Here is a 15886-nt window from a genome sequence, read left to right on the forward strand (position 1 = left end):
ATTCTACTTGATTTGTATATTCTGGTAGAAATGGGTGGGAAGTTGGCGACGTGCTTTCAAGATTTAGTCCTCATCAAGCAGCTTGGCTAGTCGTCGCTTGACTTCTTGCACTTCGGCGAGAACCAATCGGTCGAGCTACATAAGTGTCAACAACACCCAAAAGTTACCCACAGAAACTCATGACGAACCTTCTTGAGCATAAGCCTCACGCCTACCTGCTTCCGCTTTTCCTCCACGCGTACCGCCTTCTCTATGATGGTTTCACTGGCGCTTGTCGTCATTGTGCGCTTCCGGTCGCTGAATTCCATTCGCAGCAACTTTGACAGCGACGCTGACGTAGGAAGAGGGTTTGTTGGCTTCAGACGACGAGCAGTTTTCTTCAAGATCCTCTTCTTCATCCGCTTCTTCGCCTTCGTCGCTTTCTCGTGACCGGATTGATCAGGACTTCGGCCTGCCTCCTTTACGACTGTAGCTCTCCTAGCCGCAGTTTTCGCCAGATCTGCCAGGTCTGAATGCTGCATGGCTTCGCTGGCTGAGGTACTTGATTGCCGAGTTCGTGTTCCGCTCATCGACTGTTTCCGCTCGTTCACTTGCGTTTCACCAATTACGATGGTTCGCTCGGCAGCGTGCAACCGACCCAACATGCTGTCGAGCTCGGAATCGACCATCTCACGCGTCGTTGCGGTTCTAGCAGCGAGAGCGCGGCGTCTTTGAGGCCTTTCATCGTGTCCCGCATCAGTGTGGCCTTCGTGGAGAACCATTTTACCAGATGAAAGTCGGCTGAGTCGCTCTAACCTCGGTGGTGAAGATGCTCGCCTCGTAGTCTCTGGGTCCAGATCCTGGTCCAACCTGACCAAGGTATCTACGCCTATGTCTCGCCCTGATAGTGCACGTTCACCACTGAATGCATCCCGTGCGGTTCGAACGACATCTACTCTTGTACCGGTCTCATTGCTGGCAACGGTAGTCAACTGCTCTTTTTCAGGGCTCTGCTCTGGTGAATTTGTCGGCTTCCCAGACGATTTTTCAACTTGATACTACAAAACCGGATCTCCGACGTTATGAGGTTGGCCATAACATTTCCATTGAACTGCAGTCACGCACCTCACTCGCACATAATACGCAGACGCTGTCGGTAGCGTAGAGCTCAGTAAAACCGTGTCGTAGGCAAAACCCGTCTTGCGACTTTTTCGGTTCCTCTAGGAACGCACAGAAGACCTTACGTTGCGAGATCAACGCCTCCGCTGCAAGTTCCCGAAATTCTGAGCCAGAGAAAACCACAACAAATTAGTTGACTGTCGACAAGCAATGAAGATCAACCCTCCAAGGCACCTTCGAGACTCATCTCGCTGTAGCCGATTCGATCAAATCGAGCTACTGCATCCGCCATGACTGCACTCTTCATGAGTGAGTGAAGAAGGGTTTGTCCTGCCAGACGCCGCTGCTGCTCCACCAACGCTGCTAATGCTACAATGTTATCATGCGAGAGCCGCTCTCGCATGCCCACCTCGGGATCCAGCTGCTCTTCACCACATAAATATTCCTCTTCAGGGAGGCACTTGGCGAGTGACCTCAACTCCGCGATCTCGATGTATCCGTTGTCGAGCGTCTCCATCTGCTCAAACAACTCGCACAACACAAGCGCCAGAGATTTCGCGCGAAAGTCTCCGATATCCATCGCAAGTGCTATAGCGTGACCTTGTGTTGCTAGTGTTACAGCAGTGTCGGTATTCTCGGGCGACGTCAGAAGCTGAGGAACTTTGCCACTTACAGTTGGGTCACCACTGGCAGCTTCCCAACGACGAATCGCACGATTCCAAATCACTCGGCGCTCAGGTAAGCTACCGCTTTGAGTACGTGGAATAGCTTGCCAGCCACTGTCCTGCTGCCAGAAGGGCTCTAGCAGTGGTTCCAATGCGTTAGCGTCCACTGTAGCTGGTAATGCGCGGTCCTCGATCAGAACTAGCAAAAGTTCACCGAGCAATGCTAGCACAGGGAGGTTCCCTGGCTTGACTTCAGCCAGCAGACGGTCTACGGAGTATCTCCGCGTGAAATGAAATCTTGCTGGATACTTCCAAGTCGACGACGACGGAGAACAAAAAGTTGACACGGAGTTTGCGAAGCTTGCGTGGCGTAAAATGGCTGCGAGCAACCTGGTTGGGAAGGTATTGGTTGCGGAGTCTTCGGTGACGCGGAATACAATCCGTCTTGCTGCCAAGCATGCCCGTGAGAGAGTTGTGCCTTTCATTGCCACAGTCATGAGGTGCAGCGATCGTGACTTGTACTCGGATTGTACTTGCTCAGACGTAGCAATTCCCCGTTCAGCAGCAAGCCCATCGGTGACAATCCCAGCAGATACTGACTGCTGGCCAGTCTGTTCCCAGTTCTTGCTCATCGACGTTCGTTGTTGTATATCGGGCAGGGGAATTACGCTTGGATTTGGTGGCGAGTCAGCTTTTTCCACTGGGTTTGCACTGCTTCGCCGTGTTAAACTACTTGGAGTCGGAGCCGCTACAGCCTGATTGGTATGGAAACGTCGAGGAGGACTTGACGCTGAGGTGTGGGCTTTGGGGGCCTCTCGTCGACGCCTTGGCAAAATCTTTGTGTACTCGGAGGGCATCAGCGCACCGATCCAGTCACGAGGTACTGCCAGTCCACCCAGAAAATGTGTCGGTGGAGGCCAATACACCCCGCGCGGTGGCTGTTCCTCCAGAAAAACACGATCCCGCAGTACATCACGTACACGACCTAATGGAACGGGGTCAACCAGCAGTCCGACCGTCAGCTTGAGAGTGAGAAGCCCATGCGAGGCCGTGTGCAGTTCGAGCAAGAAATCGGTGCGGCTCTCGGGTTGCAGCGAATTTCCGAACCACTTCGCTGCTGTATTCACTGCCCGCAGCGACAGCAGCGTGTATCCGAAGAACTCCTCCTTGTCACGAAAGCCATTTTGATCACCACCGTCGCGCTTATTGAGATTGTCATCTCCCCCCGTCTCGACTTTCTCGTAGCTCTCAGAACCGGTGGGGCCATCATTGAGTCGTTGATTCCGGGTCGGTGAGCTACGCTTTGCTTTCATCTTGATTAAAAGTCGCTTGTGTGAGCAAAACTCGCTGAACGCATCCAGCGTCGCGCAGAGGTAGTGTACGCGCGCTTCGCAGAGCTGCCAGCGATTAGGCGTGTGTCGTTTGCTGCCTTCGAGCTGCACTCGCGTGACACTTTGACCAAGTTGATACTCCAAGAAGAAATCCGTCGGCACCAAATCAGGACCAGCGTCCTGGAGTTCGTGGAAAAGGAACACTAGACGGAGCTGAGTAGCGGTGGGGTCCACGTCAGCGCCGCGCATAGGCGTTAATACGCTCCAAGTTGGACGCATTTCGGGTGAATCCCCACGCAGTAAGAGAGTTGGTGGAATCGTTTCAGTCCGATAGGCCTCGAGAGGAGCGAGTATGCTTTTCGGAGTCTCTTGGCAGCAGCGCAGCTCTGTTGAGAGCAATTGTGAAGCAGACAAACCACTTGCGGCCGATGTAGCCATCCCTACTCCAGCGCCGGATCCATTCGTTAGATCATCGTCGACTTCGGGTCGGTCATTGGAACTTGTGGTCGGTGAAAGCACGCTGTGTAACTCGCAGGCAATCAGCTGCAAGCGATTCTGCTGCTGGAAGATGCGGTAGCAGAGCATGCATACCGGGAAATCGCACACATCGCGTAGTAGCGATTTGCGCACGGTGCTCACAGCGTTTTCCCAAACGGGCAAGGCAACACCGCGTTGCCGCATCAGGAAGATCGTATCAAGAGCCATCGTCAAAGTCATTCGGTACTCATCCACTGCGGGCGGATCTATCGGGATAGTGCTTCTTGCCTTGTATTCATCACCGTTTTGGCCCTTGAGCATCATCTGCAGCTCGTTTCGAAATGCTGCCGTGAGTTCACATGTGAATCCACAAAGGAAGCAGATGCGCGCGTTTGGGGCGTTGTTCGCAACTTCTCCGTGTGTTAGTATCAATTCACGAGGAGGTGAGCTTGCGTCATCCATTTGTGGTTCATGGCGACCGGACTTCGTGCGTAAGGCTTCAGGTATGAGTACGGCGGAGTCGCGTGTACTAAAACTCACGTCGTCCCGGGGCGGCTCGACGCAGCTTGAGGCAGTAAAATCGACGATCCGTGTAAGCCACCACACACCAGCCGTGTCCTTGATAAAGTCCACGGTCATCGAATGAAAGCGCATTGTTGGAAGTTGCAGCTGCACATGCTCCACAACGCGCGAAGTAGCCTGCACGCCGTCTGCAATCGCCGCACCACGCAACTTGGGCCACCTTGCACATGCGCGCGCGTCTGGAGAGACCGTGACGCAATAAAATCGCGAGACCTGCGCTGCCGTGACCATGGCCGCGTCGAAGGCTGCATTCATCGCTGCCATTGTAGAAGCAGACAGCCCACTCGACGATACTGTGGTCGTGGGGGCGGGAGGGACATTGGCACTTCCATCGACATCTTCAGGGGCCTCTGTGCTTTTCAAGCTACACTACCGAACCGTGAACAGAACAACGGTGTCACGATAGCGTTAATGAGAATCAAGACCATAAGCAGCCACCATAGTGACTCCAACCACGGCCGTACCTGCTGGTGAGGTTCACCGCAAAGCACTTGCGCTCCTGCTCGCACCAGAAAATGCGATAGACACTCGCCTGAGAGCCACGACAATGTACAAACTGCTGGATGCATATGGGCAACTCGCACGGGGCAGCTAGCACAGGGTCCAGAGTCCGTCTGGTCAGCACAACAGCGCTGCCTCCACCGGAAATGCTGCTATTTTTCCAGCGCGCCACGCTCCTCACTGCAAGCACCGGATCATTGTCGTGGCTGCTCGAAGGATTCGCAGCTGTAGGCGATGCCACGCCAACGAGGTCATTGTGTAGCTTTTTTCGCCACAGCGGTGTCTTCTCCTCACGCACAACATTCCCTTGAGCGTCAGTGCGCAGCCAGAGGACCATCTCCTGAGCGTTAGTTCGCTCGCAAACTACCGTCAGCGGCAAGTTCACGCGCAGCTTCCTGTGTGAGTTGTTGTTTCCAGATACGCCGCCATTGTTGTCTCCGACACCGTCAGCAAGCCCAATGGGCTGGAGATACTTGTAAAAGAAGAGCAGCGGCTTCACTTCTCGAGGACACGGGAAACCATCTCCTGTCTGTAGCAAACCAAGTGTCAGTAACCAGCGTCAAAGACTCAACTGCAAGCAAAACAACGACCACGAACTCACGCATGCGATGTTGGCGAAGACTCTCGATCGGCTGCTACCGCCTGTCTTCATATCTCCAGTCGCTGCCTTTTCATCGACGCTGGGTCCGATCTGCCAGAGCGCAGCAGACACTTGCACCTCGGACCGCAGACGCTCGCTCAGCGACTCGCCTCGTTGCCGGCGGTTCATCACGAATGCAAATCTGACAACGCAATAAACACCCAGCAATAACGGCCAAACACCCCTCCCACTAAAAATACGGGAAGAGAGACGCCATGCCAGCTTTTCCAGCAAGCCTAACACACTTCCATCGCACAAGGTCAATGAGCATTAATCGTGTTATTCATATAAAGGTTCGTGGGTAATGGCAGACACCAGCAGGGCACAGATGCAGCCGTACCAACCCACGTGGAGACTGCTAAAGCCTCGTCAGTTTCCACCGCATCTTCACTTGTCTTCACTCTTCTCCTCGCTCTTGGCTTCCGTCTTCGCCTCGCTCGGCGGAAGGGCCTTCGACGCGCTGGGCCACGTGTTGTACAGCACCACGGCAGCCGACACGCACCCCACGGAGCCAATGACGCCGTCATGCAGCTTGGTGCCGGTGATGCGCTCCGCCAACCTCACGCCGCCCGTGTTGGACGACACGACAAGGTCGCACGTGACCTTGAGCACGGCCAGCAGCTTCTTGAAGCGGCCGCTGCGCAGTGTTTCCAGCTGGCTCTGCAGCGCCTGCACGCGGGCGGCGTCCTCTTCGGAGGCCAAGATGTCCCGCACACACTTCTCCTTCTCCACGTCGGCGTTGAGGTTGTCCACGGCGTTGAAAAAGCCCGCGACGTTGGCGCAGAACCACAAAATGCCGCCGCGGCGGGCCAGCTCCTCGGCATCGAAGCGGAGCACCTTGGCCTTGCTAGCGAAGGCCAGATTGTCTGTGAGAAAGTAGCCCAGCATGCCCGCGCTCTGGATGAACTGCAGGTAGCGCTGCCCCTCGCTCAGCTTCTTGTTGCCCGAGAGCGCCTGCAGCTTCTGGTAGTACGTGACGCTCTTGCCCAGACGGAAGGCCTTCCTGGACTGCTGCATGACCTTGTAGAGCGCGTGCAGACGCTGGCCCACGTCGCTCTTGGGGTCGGCCGTCAGCACGTAGAAGGCAAGCGCTCGACTGCCATATTGCAGCATCTACAGGGCATTAAGCAGCGGAGGCAAGTACGTTAGAAAGAGGAGGCGCTAAGCGAACTAGCTATAGTGGTGGGTGACCTTGGAGAGCTTGTCTCGACCCTCCAGACAGAAGGCGAGCTTGGTGAAGGCATCGAGCGACACGGGGGCCTTGGCGTCCATGGCTTTTTTTGCGGCGAATACGGGGTGGTGGCGGGTAGGAAGCGGCTCAAAAGATGCGACAGACAGTGAAGAACAAGACGCAAGTGGTTGCACGGGCGACGGAGCTCTGTGGGCCTAGAACGAGGGAGGTGTTGGCGGCGCGGTGGGATCAGGAATGACCTCAACTTGAACTGTTTGACGTGAACAACTTCCGGTGCAGTTGTTTCGGGACGTAGAGTGGTAATGTGAATGTTGTATTTAGAATTGACAGAGATTAAGTATGAGTACCAAAAATGACAGGACGCCGAAAACTATCATTCCGTTATAAATGGTGCCGGTGCAAGGGCGACTTATGTTTTCGCTGGTGGCACCGCATTTTGATGGTCTGGAAGTCGAGGGAGATTTTTGGACTCCGAGTTTTAATGGGGCTATTGACCGAGGTAGGTTTATGGGGGCAAGGCTACGATGCACGCGTCGATGGTGATCGTTTGCGGCGGAGTCCAGCAACAGCAAAGCACATGGCGAGCGCCTTGGCCGACACGCAATGTGGTGTTGAAGTTTGTCACTGGGGCTGGTGTACTTTGACGGGGCTGCGTGGGTCTCGCTGCGAGCCATGGCTTTTATGCTGCAGCGGCGCTATCGCACGTACGCGCAACGAGATGTGGTTTGACAACGAATTGCTCGTCCGCTCTTCCAATGGAAACTATGAGATCGTGCATAGCTTCGCTTTGTCACGTGGATTATTTAAGGTCACCGACAGGAAACACACATATACTGGAGCAAATAGACCGTCCTGTAAACGAGAATTGATGAGAACAGACTGGTTGAAATACGCGACACCAATTTGGGGGTCGAAGACAAAGGGCTTGCACTTCTTACAGCTCGCATCTCTCTTAAATTTTACGGGAGATAGCACTTTGTGTGTGGCAAAGCCGGATTGAGTGAGGCGGATATGGGCGAGCGTATCTACGTTGAATCGAGACCCAACAATTTGGGGGGGAATCGTTTGCAGATTCTACATTCCTACTTAGGATTCTACTCCGAAGAAGATCCTCGAGCTCGCGGAGGATAGATTGCTGGTTTACCTTTCCCGCAAGGCGCTCTCGTTTCCATTTCGGAGAAAGGTCAAGCTCTACCAAGAGCTGGTGCTGTTGCATTCGAGTCATTTTGGCTTGGTGCAAGAGTGCTTCTACCTAGTCGTCGATGAGTTCAACTGCTTCGGCCATTCATACAAGCAGAGCTACCCGAGCAGCTGGTATGGTATAAAATACAGCTTGGTGGGTTTCGTTATTCCGAAACCAGTCCCAATTCTAAACCCAGGACCTGGGCAACCTCAGTTTTGCATGCAGGAGATTGAAATGAGTTCGCCTCGTGTTGGACACGACTCTAGAACCTTAACTCCTGAAGAGCGGAAGCGAGTCCAGAAAGAATTCTCAAGCTGTATGTTTGGTCGTCAAGGCAAAACGCGTTTGCTGTAAACTACTAGTGCAGGAACGTGGTATGGACTGCTCTGGCTTCTGTCACGGACCCGTGGTCGTAAATTATCGTACGAGTTGCTTCGCCAGCCGATGCGCTCATCGTTGAGCTCTCAATGCAACAACAAGCTGGCAATGTTTGCGTCACCCAAATCGATAGACGCAATACATCGGTGTCCTCATGGTGGTCAGCGCATGCCCACACGAGCACGACTTGTTCCTCCACAACGGGTTGCACAGCGTGTTGTTGCGAGGGGTTCGTAGTGATTCCCAATGAATTGGTCGTTGCAACCACGAAAACCACACAACATCCTGCGCTTCTGAACGAAGTTCCTAGACCAAAATCGACAAACAGGACGTAGTTTGCTATCCCTAAATGGTTGGAACAAGCTAGCTGTTCAACTACAGCATGCCGGATACATGTATTGCTGCGATGCTTCACCACAGGTGATCGTCGTGTGGATTGCCTAACTGATCATCACCTGCAGTCGTGGACGGATAGCCGCACTGTGGGGGTCAACACGGGAACGGAAAACGGTCTCACGATTATGCTTAATCGACAAGATCCAGCGAGACACCTGCAGGCCCGGCGCGCTTTCCAAAGCAAAGTGCAGGTGTCACACGTAGAGCCCCGACTCCTTTGCCATGATCATTTGGAAGCCCCTTGCCACAACTGTCGAGGGTGGAAGACTCCAGTATTTCGAGCTCAGTTTCCATTTTGGTTTATCACTTGCACGTCCTACCCAGCACTACGACCCCCAAGCACCATTAACCATGCGCGTCTACGCTCTCCTGACCATCTCCGCTGCCGTCGTGACTTCTGTTATGGCTGGCAACAGCACCTACGCGCTCAGCACGGTCCAGAGTGTCGACGACGGCACCGCGAGCAGCCAGGCGACCACATCCTCGTCATCGTTGCCCACCGTCGAGCTCGACTACACCACCGTGCAGGCCGTCGGCGGAAACACCACCGTCGGATACTACAAGTACCAGAACATCCGCTTCGCCAAGGTGCCCACGGGCGACCTCCGTTTCGCGGCGCCCGAGTGGCCTGAGGTCGAAGCCGAGATCAACGCTGGCAACCTCGCAGATGCTGACGTTGAGTGCAAAACTTCCGAAGATTGTCTGTATCTGGACGTGTGGGCTCCCGCTGATGCTGTTGGCCGCAACCTGCCTGTCCTCGTCTGGACGTACGGCGGAGGCTTCACGGGCGGCTCCAAATCGCAGAACACTCCTGAGGGTCTCTTCGACCTCACGCAAGACTTCGTATTCGTAGCGTACAACTACCGCGTGGGTATCACGGGTCTTACGAACGGCCCGACGTACCAGCACGAGGGCGGCGTCTCGAACTTGTGTGTGTGGGATTCAACACGCGCCTTCGAGTGGGTGCAGAAGTACATTAGCAAGTTTGGAGGCAGCCCGGACGACGTCACCGCTGCTGGGTTTTCTGCGGGTGGGTCGCAGGTGCTGTTCCAGATGACTCGCTTCGGCGGCAACGCTCCTCAGCTCTTCCACAAGGCGTATGTGATGTCTCCGGGCTACGTGCCTGGCGCCGGCCACCACCACGGCGAGCAGTTCTGGCAGAACGTGTCTTCTGCCGTGGGCTGCGAGGGCGGTCACCTCGACTGCATGCGTCAAGTCGACTTCACCAATCTCACGGATGCCACGAACGACGCCGTGGACGAGTACACGTACCAGATGCAGCCCCGTGTGGACGGCTTCATTGTCCCGGACACGTACGAGGCCAACCTGTACCAGGGCCACTTCAACTTCTCCGGTCCGTGCGTGATCTCGCACGAGCAGCACGAGGCGAACAGCCAGGCGTACTCGGGTGTTGACAGCCAGGAGGACGTGTCCACGTACCTCCGCATCTTCTTCCCCGCCATCACGGACGATGTGGTCGAGGAGCTGCTCGAGCTGTACCCTGAGGGTGACTACGAGAGCGCTGGTCTCCGTTTCGCCGACATGAAGCAGTCGTTCGACTTGACGGGCAAGAACTTGGCTCTCACGCACGCTCTCAAGAACCAGACCTGGAACGCCGAGGTTGCTCTCGGCGAGGCCACTCACGGTGTCGACCAGAACTACTACTGGTACAGCACGTACTCGCTCTCGACCACCAGCTCGTCTACAGCTGCTTCGACGATGAGCGCGGGGGAGGCTGCTAGTGTTGGCGCAGTTACGACGACAGTCAACGCGACGATTGCAGTCGCGATGCAAAAGTACCTCATGTCGTTCGTGCTGACCGGCAACCCCAACTCCGTGTGGCCCGAGGACAAGCTCTACTGGCCGCAGTACAACGAGTCGAGCGTGGGCACTCAGATTGTGCTCAACGACACGTTCACGGTGGCCGCCGACGATCTGGCCAACTCGAAGAGCTTGTTCTGGAACAAGGCCCTTTGGTACTAAGCTCAGGTAAAAGATCGTAAGAGCTCGATGTTGCTCACGGATAATGAACCACTTTCTGTTTGCGATACGCTTTGTCTAATTTCACTGAAATTGCAGGCAAGGTTCGCGCAAAACACACGAGATGGCACAGGTGGAGCTCTTCAGAGCTGCGAGAGATGACAACCCCAAGGAGCAAATTCTTCAAGGCTGATGGTGGCCACTGATTATGGTCAGATTGACGTGGTTCGTTACCTCGTTGAGCACTGTGGTGCGGACGTGAATGCCAAGGACATTGGCGGACGCACAGCGATGATAGTGGCTGCACAAAACGGCAGGATGGAAATCATGCGGTACCTCGTCGAGGAGCGCAACATGCCACGAACGATGACGCGTGCACGGCGCTGATGAGGGCAGTCGAGAAAGGTGAGATCGGAGCGACTCGGTTCCTGGTTCAGTGTGGGGCGGACGTGAATGGACAGGACAATGACGAATGCACTGTGCTAACGAGGGCCCCTCAAATGGGCAAGATCGAAGTCGTCGTTAGATGTGGTGCGGATATCAACATAAAGGGAAACGATGGGCGCACAGCGCTCATCACATGAAGCCAGACATCGCATGTCTGGCAGATTTGTACTCCCTAGTTGCCAAAGCTGGTGAGAGCACGATGAAACTGCGAGGCATGGCGACGAGTCTGCTATCCTTGGTTGAGACAACACTGCAATACTACGCGCTGCGACGGCGTCTGGAAAAATTTGTGGAGGCACATTTTCTTTTGTTCGATCAAGAGTCACAAGACAAGGGACAGTTGATCGTGGAGAACGTATTGTAGTTTGCAGTCTGCGACTGGCAAATGGACACCGCAGTCCAAACTACGAGATAGTTCCATCTTGGTGGAGTTCTAACTCCTGTTGCTCGTTCGTGTCGAACACCCGCCTAGTTTAGCGGGTGTACCATGCCAAGATGAGTGCGCCACAGGATAATGGCGCTCTCGTGAACAAGCTTCTCACGAAACATCCACCTCTACACCAGCCTTTGTATCCGGAATTTGGAGCAAGACAACTTGAAGTATGTAAAGCGCGGTATCACCTCACGGGGATTTGCACCGTGACCAGTTGTCGCGGCAACAACCAATCCTCACTGAGGATTCCTCAGTGGCAACCCGTTGCGTTGATATTGAAGCAAGTTTCCCTCCCCTCCGTGTGAATCTGGTGCGGCCTCTCCTCGGTACATTGAGCTAGTCGACAGTCGGTAGGTATCACTTCAGAATTTGCCAGTCGCCAAGCACCAGAAGACCATTCCGAGCATGCAAGTGCGTGTTCTCCTTGTTGCTGCGGTGGCAGTAGTCGTCCCCGTCTTCTCTGGCGACGCTGGTGATGGCAGTTCCTCTCCGCTGGCCACCGTCATGCTTGACTACTCCACCGTACAAGCTGTCGGAGGGAACACCACCGTCGGGTACTACAAGTACCAGAACATCCGCTACGCCAAGGCACCGACGGGCGACCTCCGTTTCGCAGCCCCCAAGTGGCCCGACGTGGAGACCGAAATCAACACGGGCAACTTCGCCGACACGGACGTCGACTGCGCGTCGTCGGAAGACTGTCTGTTCCTGGACGTGTGGGCTCCTTGTGACGCTTTCGGTCGCAACCTCCCCGTTCTGGTCTACAACTACGGTGGTCGGTTCATGCTCGGATCCAAGTCGGTGAACACGCCCGAGGGGATCTTCGAGCTCTCGACGGACTTCATCTACGTGGCGTACAACTACCGTCTCGGGATCACTGGTGTGGCCACAGGCCCGACGTACCAGCACGAGGGCGGCGTGTCCAACCTGTGCGTGTGGGACGCCACGCACGCCTTCGAGTGGGTGCAGAAGTACATCGGCAGCTTCGGCGGCAATCCGGAGGACGTGACGGCTGTGGGCTTCTCGGCTGGTGGTTCCCAGATCGCCTTCCAGATGACGCGGTTCGCTGGCAATGCGCCGCAGTTGTTCCAGAAGGCGTACATCATGTCTCCAGGCTACCTTCCGAGCACCGGCCACTACCAAGCAGAGAAGTTCTGGCAGAATGTGTCGAGTGCTGTGGGCTGTGCGGGTGGCCACTTGGACTGCATGCGCAGTGTGGAGTTCAGCAGACTGGCGAACGCGACGACCTCGATGGTGAGTGCGTACTCGTACACGTTGCAGCCTCGCGTGGACGGGTTCATTCTGCCGGATACGTACGAAGCGAGTGTGTACCAAGGTCATTTCAACTTCTCGGGTCCCTGTGTGCTTACGCACGAGCAGCATGAATTCAACACCGTTGCTTATGATGGCGTTGATGGTGAAAAAGACATTTCCCCAACTTTACGTGGTATCTTCCCCGCTATTGCCGAGGATGCGATCGAAGAGCTGCTGGCGCTGTACCCGGCGGAAGGCTACGAGAGTGCCGGCCTGCGCTTTAATGACATGCGGCAATCTTACGAGGTGACTGCGAAGAATTTTGCACTGAAGAATGCTCTAAGGAACGAGACGTGGAATGGTGAGGTTGGCATCAGCCCAGCTAAGCACGGCACAGACCAGAGCTACTACTTTTACAGCACCTACTCGCTCTCAACCTCGTCAAATGAGACAACTAGCACAAGTTACGACGCTGCAGAGGCTGCATTGGTTGGCGCTATTACATCACCCGTCAACGCAACGATCGCCGTCATGATGCAGAAGTACCTGCTCTCTTTCGTGCTCACGGGCAACCCCAACACCATGTGGGCCGACGACAAGATCTACTGGCCGCAGTACAACGAGTCGAGCGTGGGCGCTCAGATCGTGTTCAACGACACGTTCACAACTACGGATGACAGCCTAGCCAACGCGAAGAGTTTGTATTGGAATAAAGCTCTGTGGCACTAAGTGCACTTGAGTATCCGGATACTTAGGATAATGCACTTTTGCTTCTGGCCGCCCATTCCCGTTGAGGGGCGGTGTTGTTGATGATGTTGTTTGCTGTGATCATGACTTCCATGCTAGTGCATAATACTTGTGCCTCTTCTTTGACAACAACAAACATAGTTTTAGCAACAATCGTCCGCTGAGCACACACAAAATATTGAACTTTGGTTTGTTGGGCAACATGTAGGTTGTAAACAGAATACGCAGGGTGCTGAGCCCATTTACTTTATTGTGTAAGTGTGTGTGATGTTAGTACCACAGCGCCTTGTTCCAGAACAAGCTCTTGGCGTTGGCCAGGTCGTCATCCCCAATGGTGAACGTGTCGTTGAACACGATCTGAGAGCCCACACTCGACTCGTTGTACTGCGGCCAGTAGATCTTGTCGTCGGCCCACATGGTGTTGGGGTTGCCCGTGAGCACGAAAGAGAGCAGGTACTTCTGCATCATGACGGCGACCGTAGCGTCCACCGAGGAGCTGCCACCCATCCCGCCAGCGCCACCAGGACCGCCAGTCGAGCTGCCGTCCGTCATTCCCGTGCTGCTAGCATCACCAACCGAGGTCGTCGAGGCACCCGAGGAAGCCGTGGTCGAGGTCGTCGTGCTGTCCGACGAAGTAGACAGCGTGTACGTGCTGTACCAGTAGTAGCTCTGGTCTGTGCCATGCGTGGCCGTGCTGAGAGCAACCTCAGCGTTCCAGGTCTGGTTCTTGAGAGCGTGCGTGAGAGCCAAGTTCTTGCCCGTCAAGTCGAACGACTGCTTCATGTCGGCGAAACGGAGACCGGCGCTCTCGTAGTCGTCCTCAGGATACAACTCGAGCAGCTCCTCGACCACATCGTCCGTGATGGCGGGGAAGAAGATGCGGAGGTACGTGGACACGTCCTCCTGGCTGTCAACACCCGAGTACGCCTGGCTGTTCGCCTCGTGCTGCTCGTGCGAGATCACGCACGGACCGGAGAAGTTGAAGTGGCCCTGGTACAGGTTGGCCTCGTACGTGTCCGGGATGATGAAGCCGTCCACACGGGGCTGCATCTGGTACGTGTACTCGTCCACGGCGTCGTTCGTGGCATCCGTGAGATTGGTGAAGTCGACTTGACGCATGCAGTCGAGGTGGCCGCCCTCGCAGCCCACGGCAGAAGACACGTTCTGCCAGAACTGCTCGCCGTGGTGGTGGCCGGCGCCAGGCACGTAGCCCGGAGACATCACATACGCCTTGTGGAAGAGCTGAGGAGCGTTGCCGCCGAAGCGAGTCATCTGGAACAGCACCTGCGACCCACCCGCAGAGAACCCCATGGCCGTCACGTCGTCCGGGTTGCCGCCGAAGCTGCCGATGTACTTCTGCACCCACTCGAAGGCGTGCGTCGAGTCCCACACGCACAGGTTGGCGTCGCCGCCCTCGTGCTGGTACGTCGGACCCGTAGCGAGACCCGTGATGCCGAGACGGTAGTTGTAGGCGACGAAGATGAAGTCCGTGGACAGGTCGAAGAGACCCTCAGGAGTGTTCTGCGACTTGGAGCCGCCCGTGAAGCCTCCGCCGTACGTCCAGACGACCACCGGCAGGTTGCGACCGGCAGCGTCGGCGGGGGCCCACACGTCGAGGTAGAGGCAGTCCTCGTCGGACGAGCAGTCAACGTCGGCGTCGGCGAGGTTGGTGCCGGTGTTGGTCTCGGTCTCGACGTCGGGCCACTCGGGCGCCGCGAAACGGAGGTCACCGGTGGGCACCTTGGCGAAGCGGATGTTCTGGTACTTGTAGTATCCGACGGTGGTGTTTCCGCCGACGGCCTGCACGGTGGTGTAATCGAGCTCGATGGTGGGAAGCGACGAGGATCCACTGCTAGTAGACGTCGTTGTAGCCTGACTGCCGGAGCTTCCAACCGACGTACTATTGTCGACGGTACTCTGCAGTGCGTTGGTGCTGCTGCCAGCCATAGCAGGAGCCACGACTGCGGCGGCGACCATCAGAAGAGCGTAGACGCGCATGCTGGATGGAGGCGGTGGTGTTGTTTACGAAGAGCTCTTGCTCTTATGAAGGCAGATTGGAAAGTGAGTGTGGGTTTCGTCGACCGGAGTGACTAGGCTCTGAGTGATCCACTCGGCACTCGTTAGTTTGACGATTTGGAGGATCGAGCGCCGCCCCACACAACTGCAGATAGCTGTGCGTGTGACATCAGACGATTTCTGCCTTCGGCACTCTGGTTCCTGTCCAGGTGCGAAGGCGGACGACCGGGTTTTGTTTGGGAAGGGCCAGCCAGGTGGAAAGGCGACGCGCGCTGTTTGACGTGCGAGCTAGTAAACCAACATATTTTGAGATTACTCCCCGGCGTCCAAATTTCAAAACACGACTGGGAATCGCGCTTGAGAATGTGTACCTCATCCAGCGTCACTACATGTATTATGATAACCAACGTGCCGGTGTTTAACACCACTGCTGTGTGGTACGGCGGCACGCTCACACAGATTCGCAGTGATACCATGCGTGGCTTACTCTGCCTGAATCATCGCTTCTCTCCTGTACTTATCTCCTGAAATGGAGGACATGCCCTGTCCACCGTAAAGACCAGAGA

The 15886-nt window shown here is 55.6% G+C and overlaps 5 protein-coding genes across 5 annotated transcripts; 2 read left to right on the forward strand and 3 right to left on the reverse strand.

Moving 5' to 3' along the window:
* Positions 1 to 63: 63 nt before the first annotated feature.
* KRP23_12269 (uncharacterized protein) lies at positions 64 to 5423 on the reverse strand (the record flags this gene model as incomplete). The annotated part of the gene is made up of 7 exons (XM_067882865.1): positions 64 to 135; positions 216 to 1037; positions 1105 to 1262; positions 1333 to 1750; positions 2744 to 4517; positions 4618 to 5183; positions 5256 to 5423. The coding sequence occupies 7 exons, from the start codon at positions 5421 to 5423 to the stop codon at positions 64 to 66; spliced, it is 3978 nt and encodes a 1325-aa protein (XP_067739878.1).
* A 258-nt stretch (positions 5424 to 5681) lies between these two features.
* KRP23_12270 (Peroxisomal membrane protein 11-like protein) lies at positions 5682 to 6566 on the reverse strand (the record flags this gene model as incomplete). The annotated part of the gene is made up of 2 exons (XM_067882867.1): positions 5682 to 6407; positions 6486 to 6566. The coding sequence occupies 2 exons, from the start codon at positions 6564 to 6566 to the stop codon at positions 5682 to 5684; spliced, it is 807 nt and encodes a 268-aa protein (XP_067739879.1).
* A 2228-nt stretch (positions 6567 to 8794) lies between these two features.
* Positions 8795 to 10426, forward strand: KRP23_12271 (Carboxylesterase patB; the record flags this gene model as incomplete). The annotated part of the gene is made up of 1 exon (XM_067882868.1): positions 8795 to 10426. One exon carries the CDS (start codon positions 8795 to 8797, stop codon positions 10424 to 10426), a length of 1632 nt encoding a protein of 543 aa, XP_067739880.1.
* A 1282-nt stretch (positions 10427 to 11708) lies between these two features.
* KRP23_12272 (Carboxylesterase patB) lies at positions 11709 to 13286 on the forward strand (the record flags this gene model as incomplete). The annotated part of the gene is made up of 1 exon (XM_067882869.1): positions 11709 to 13286. One exon carries the CDS (start codon positions 11709 to 11711, stop codon positions 13284 to 13286), a length of 1578 nt encoding a protein of 525 aa, XP_067739881.1.
* A 288-nt stretch (positions 13287 to 13574) lies between these two features.
* KRP23_12273 (Carboxylesterase patB) lies at positions 13575 to 15302 on the reverse strand (the record flags this gene model as incomplete). The annotated part of the gene is made up of 1 exon (XM_067882870.1): positions 13575 to 15302. One exon carries the CDS (start codon positions 15300 to 15302, stop codon positions 13575 to 13577), a length of 1728 nt encoding a protein of 575 aa, XP_067739882.1.
* Positions 15303 to 15886: the final 584 nt, after the last annotated feature.

The sequence above is a fragment of the Phytophthora ramorum genome (genome assembly GCF_020800215.1).
Source record: "Phytophthora ramorum isolate Pr-102 chromosome Unknown Phyram_PR-102_s0014, whole genome shotgun sequence".
NCBI lineage: Eukaryota > Oomycota > Peronosporomycetes > Peronosporales > Peronosporaceae > Phytophthora > Phytophthora ramorum.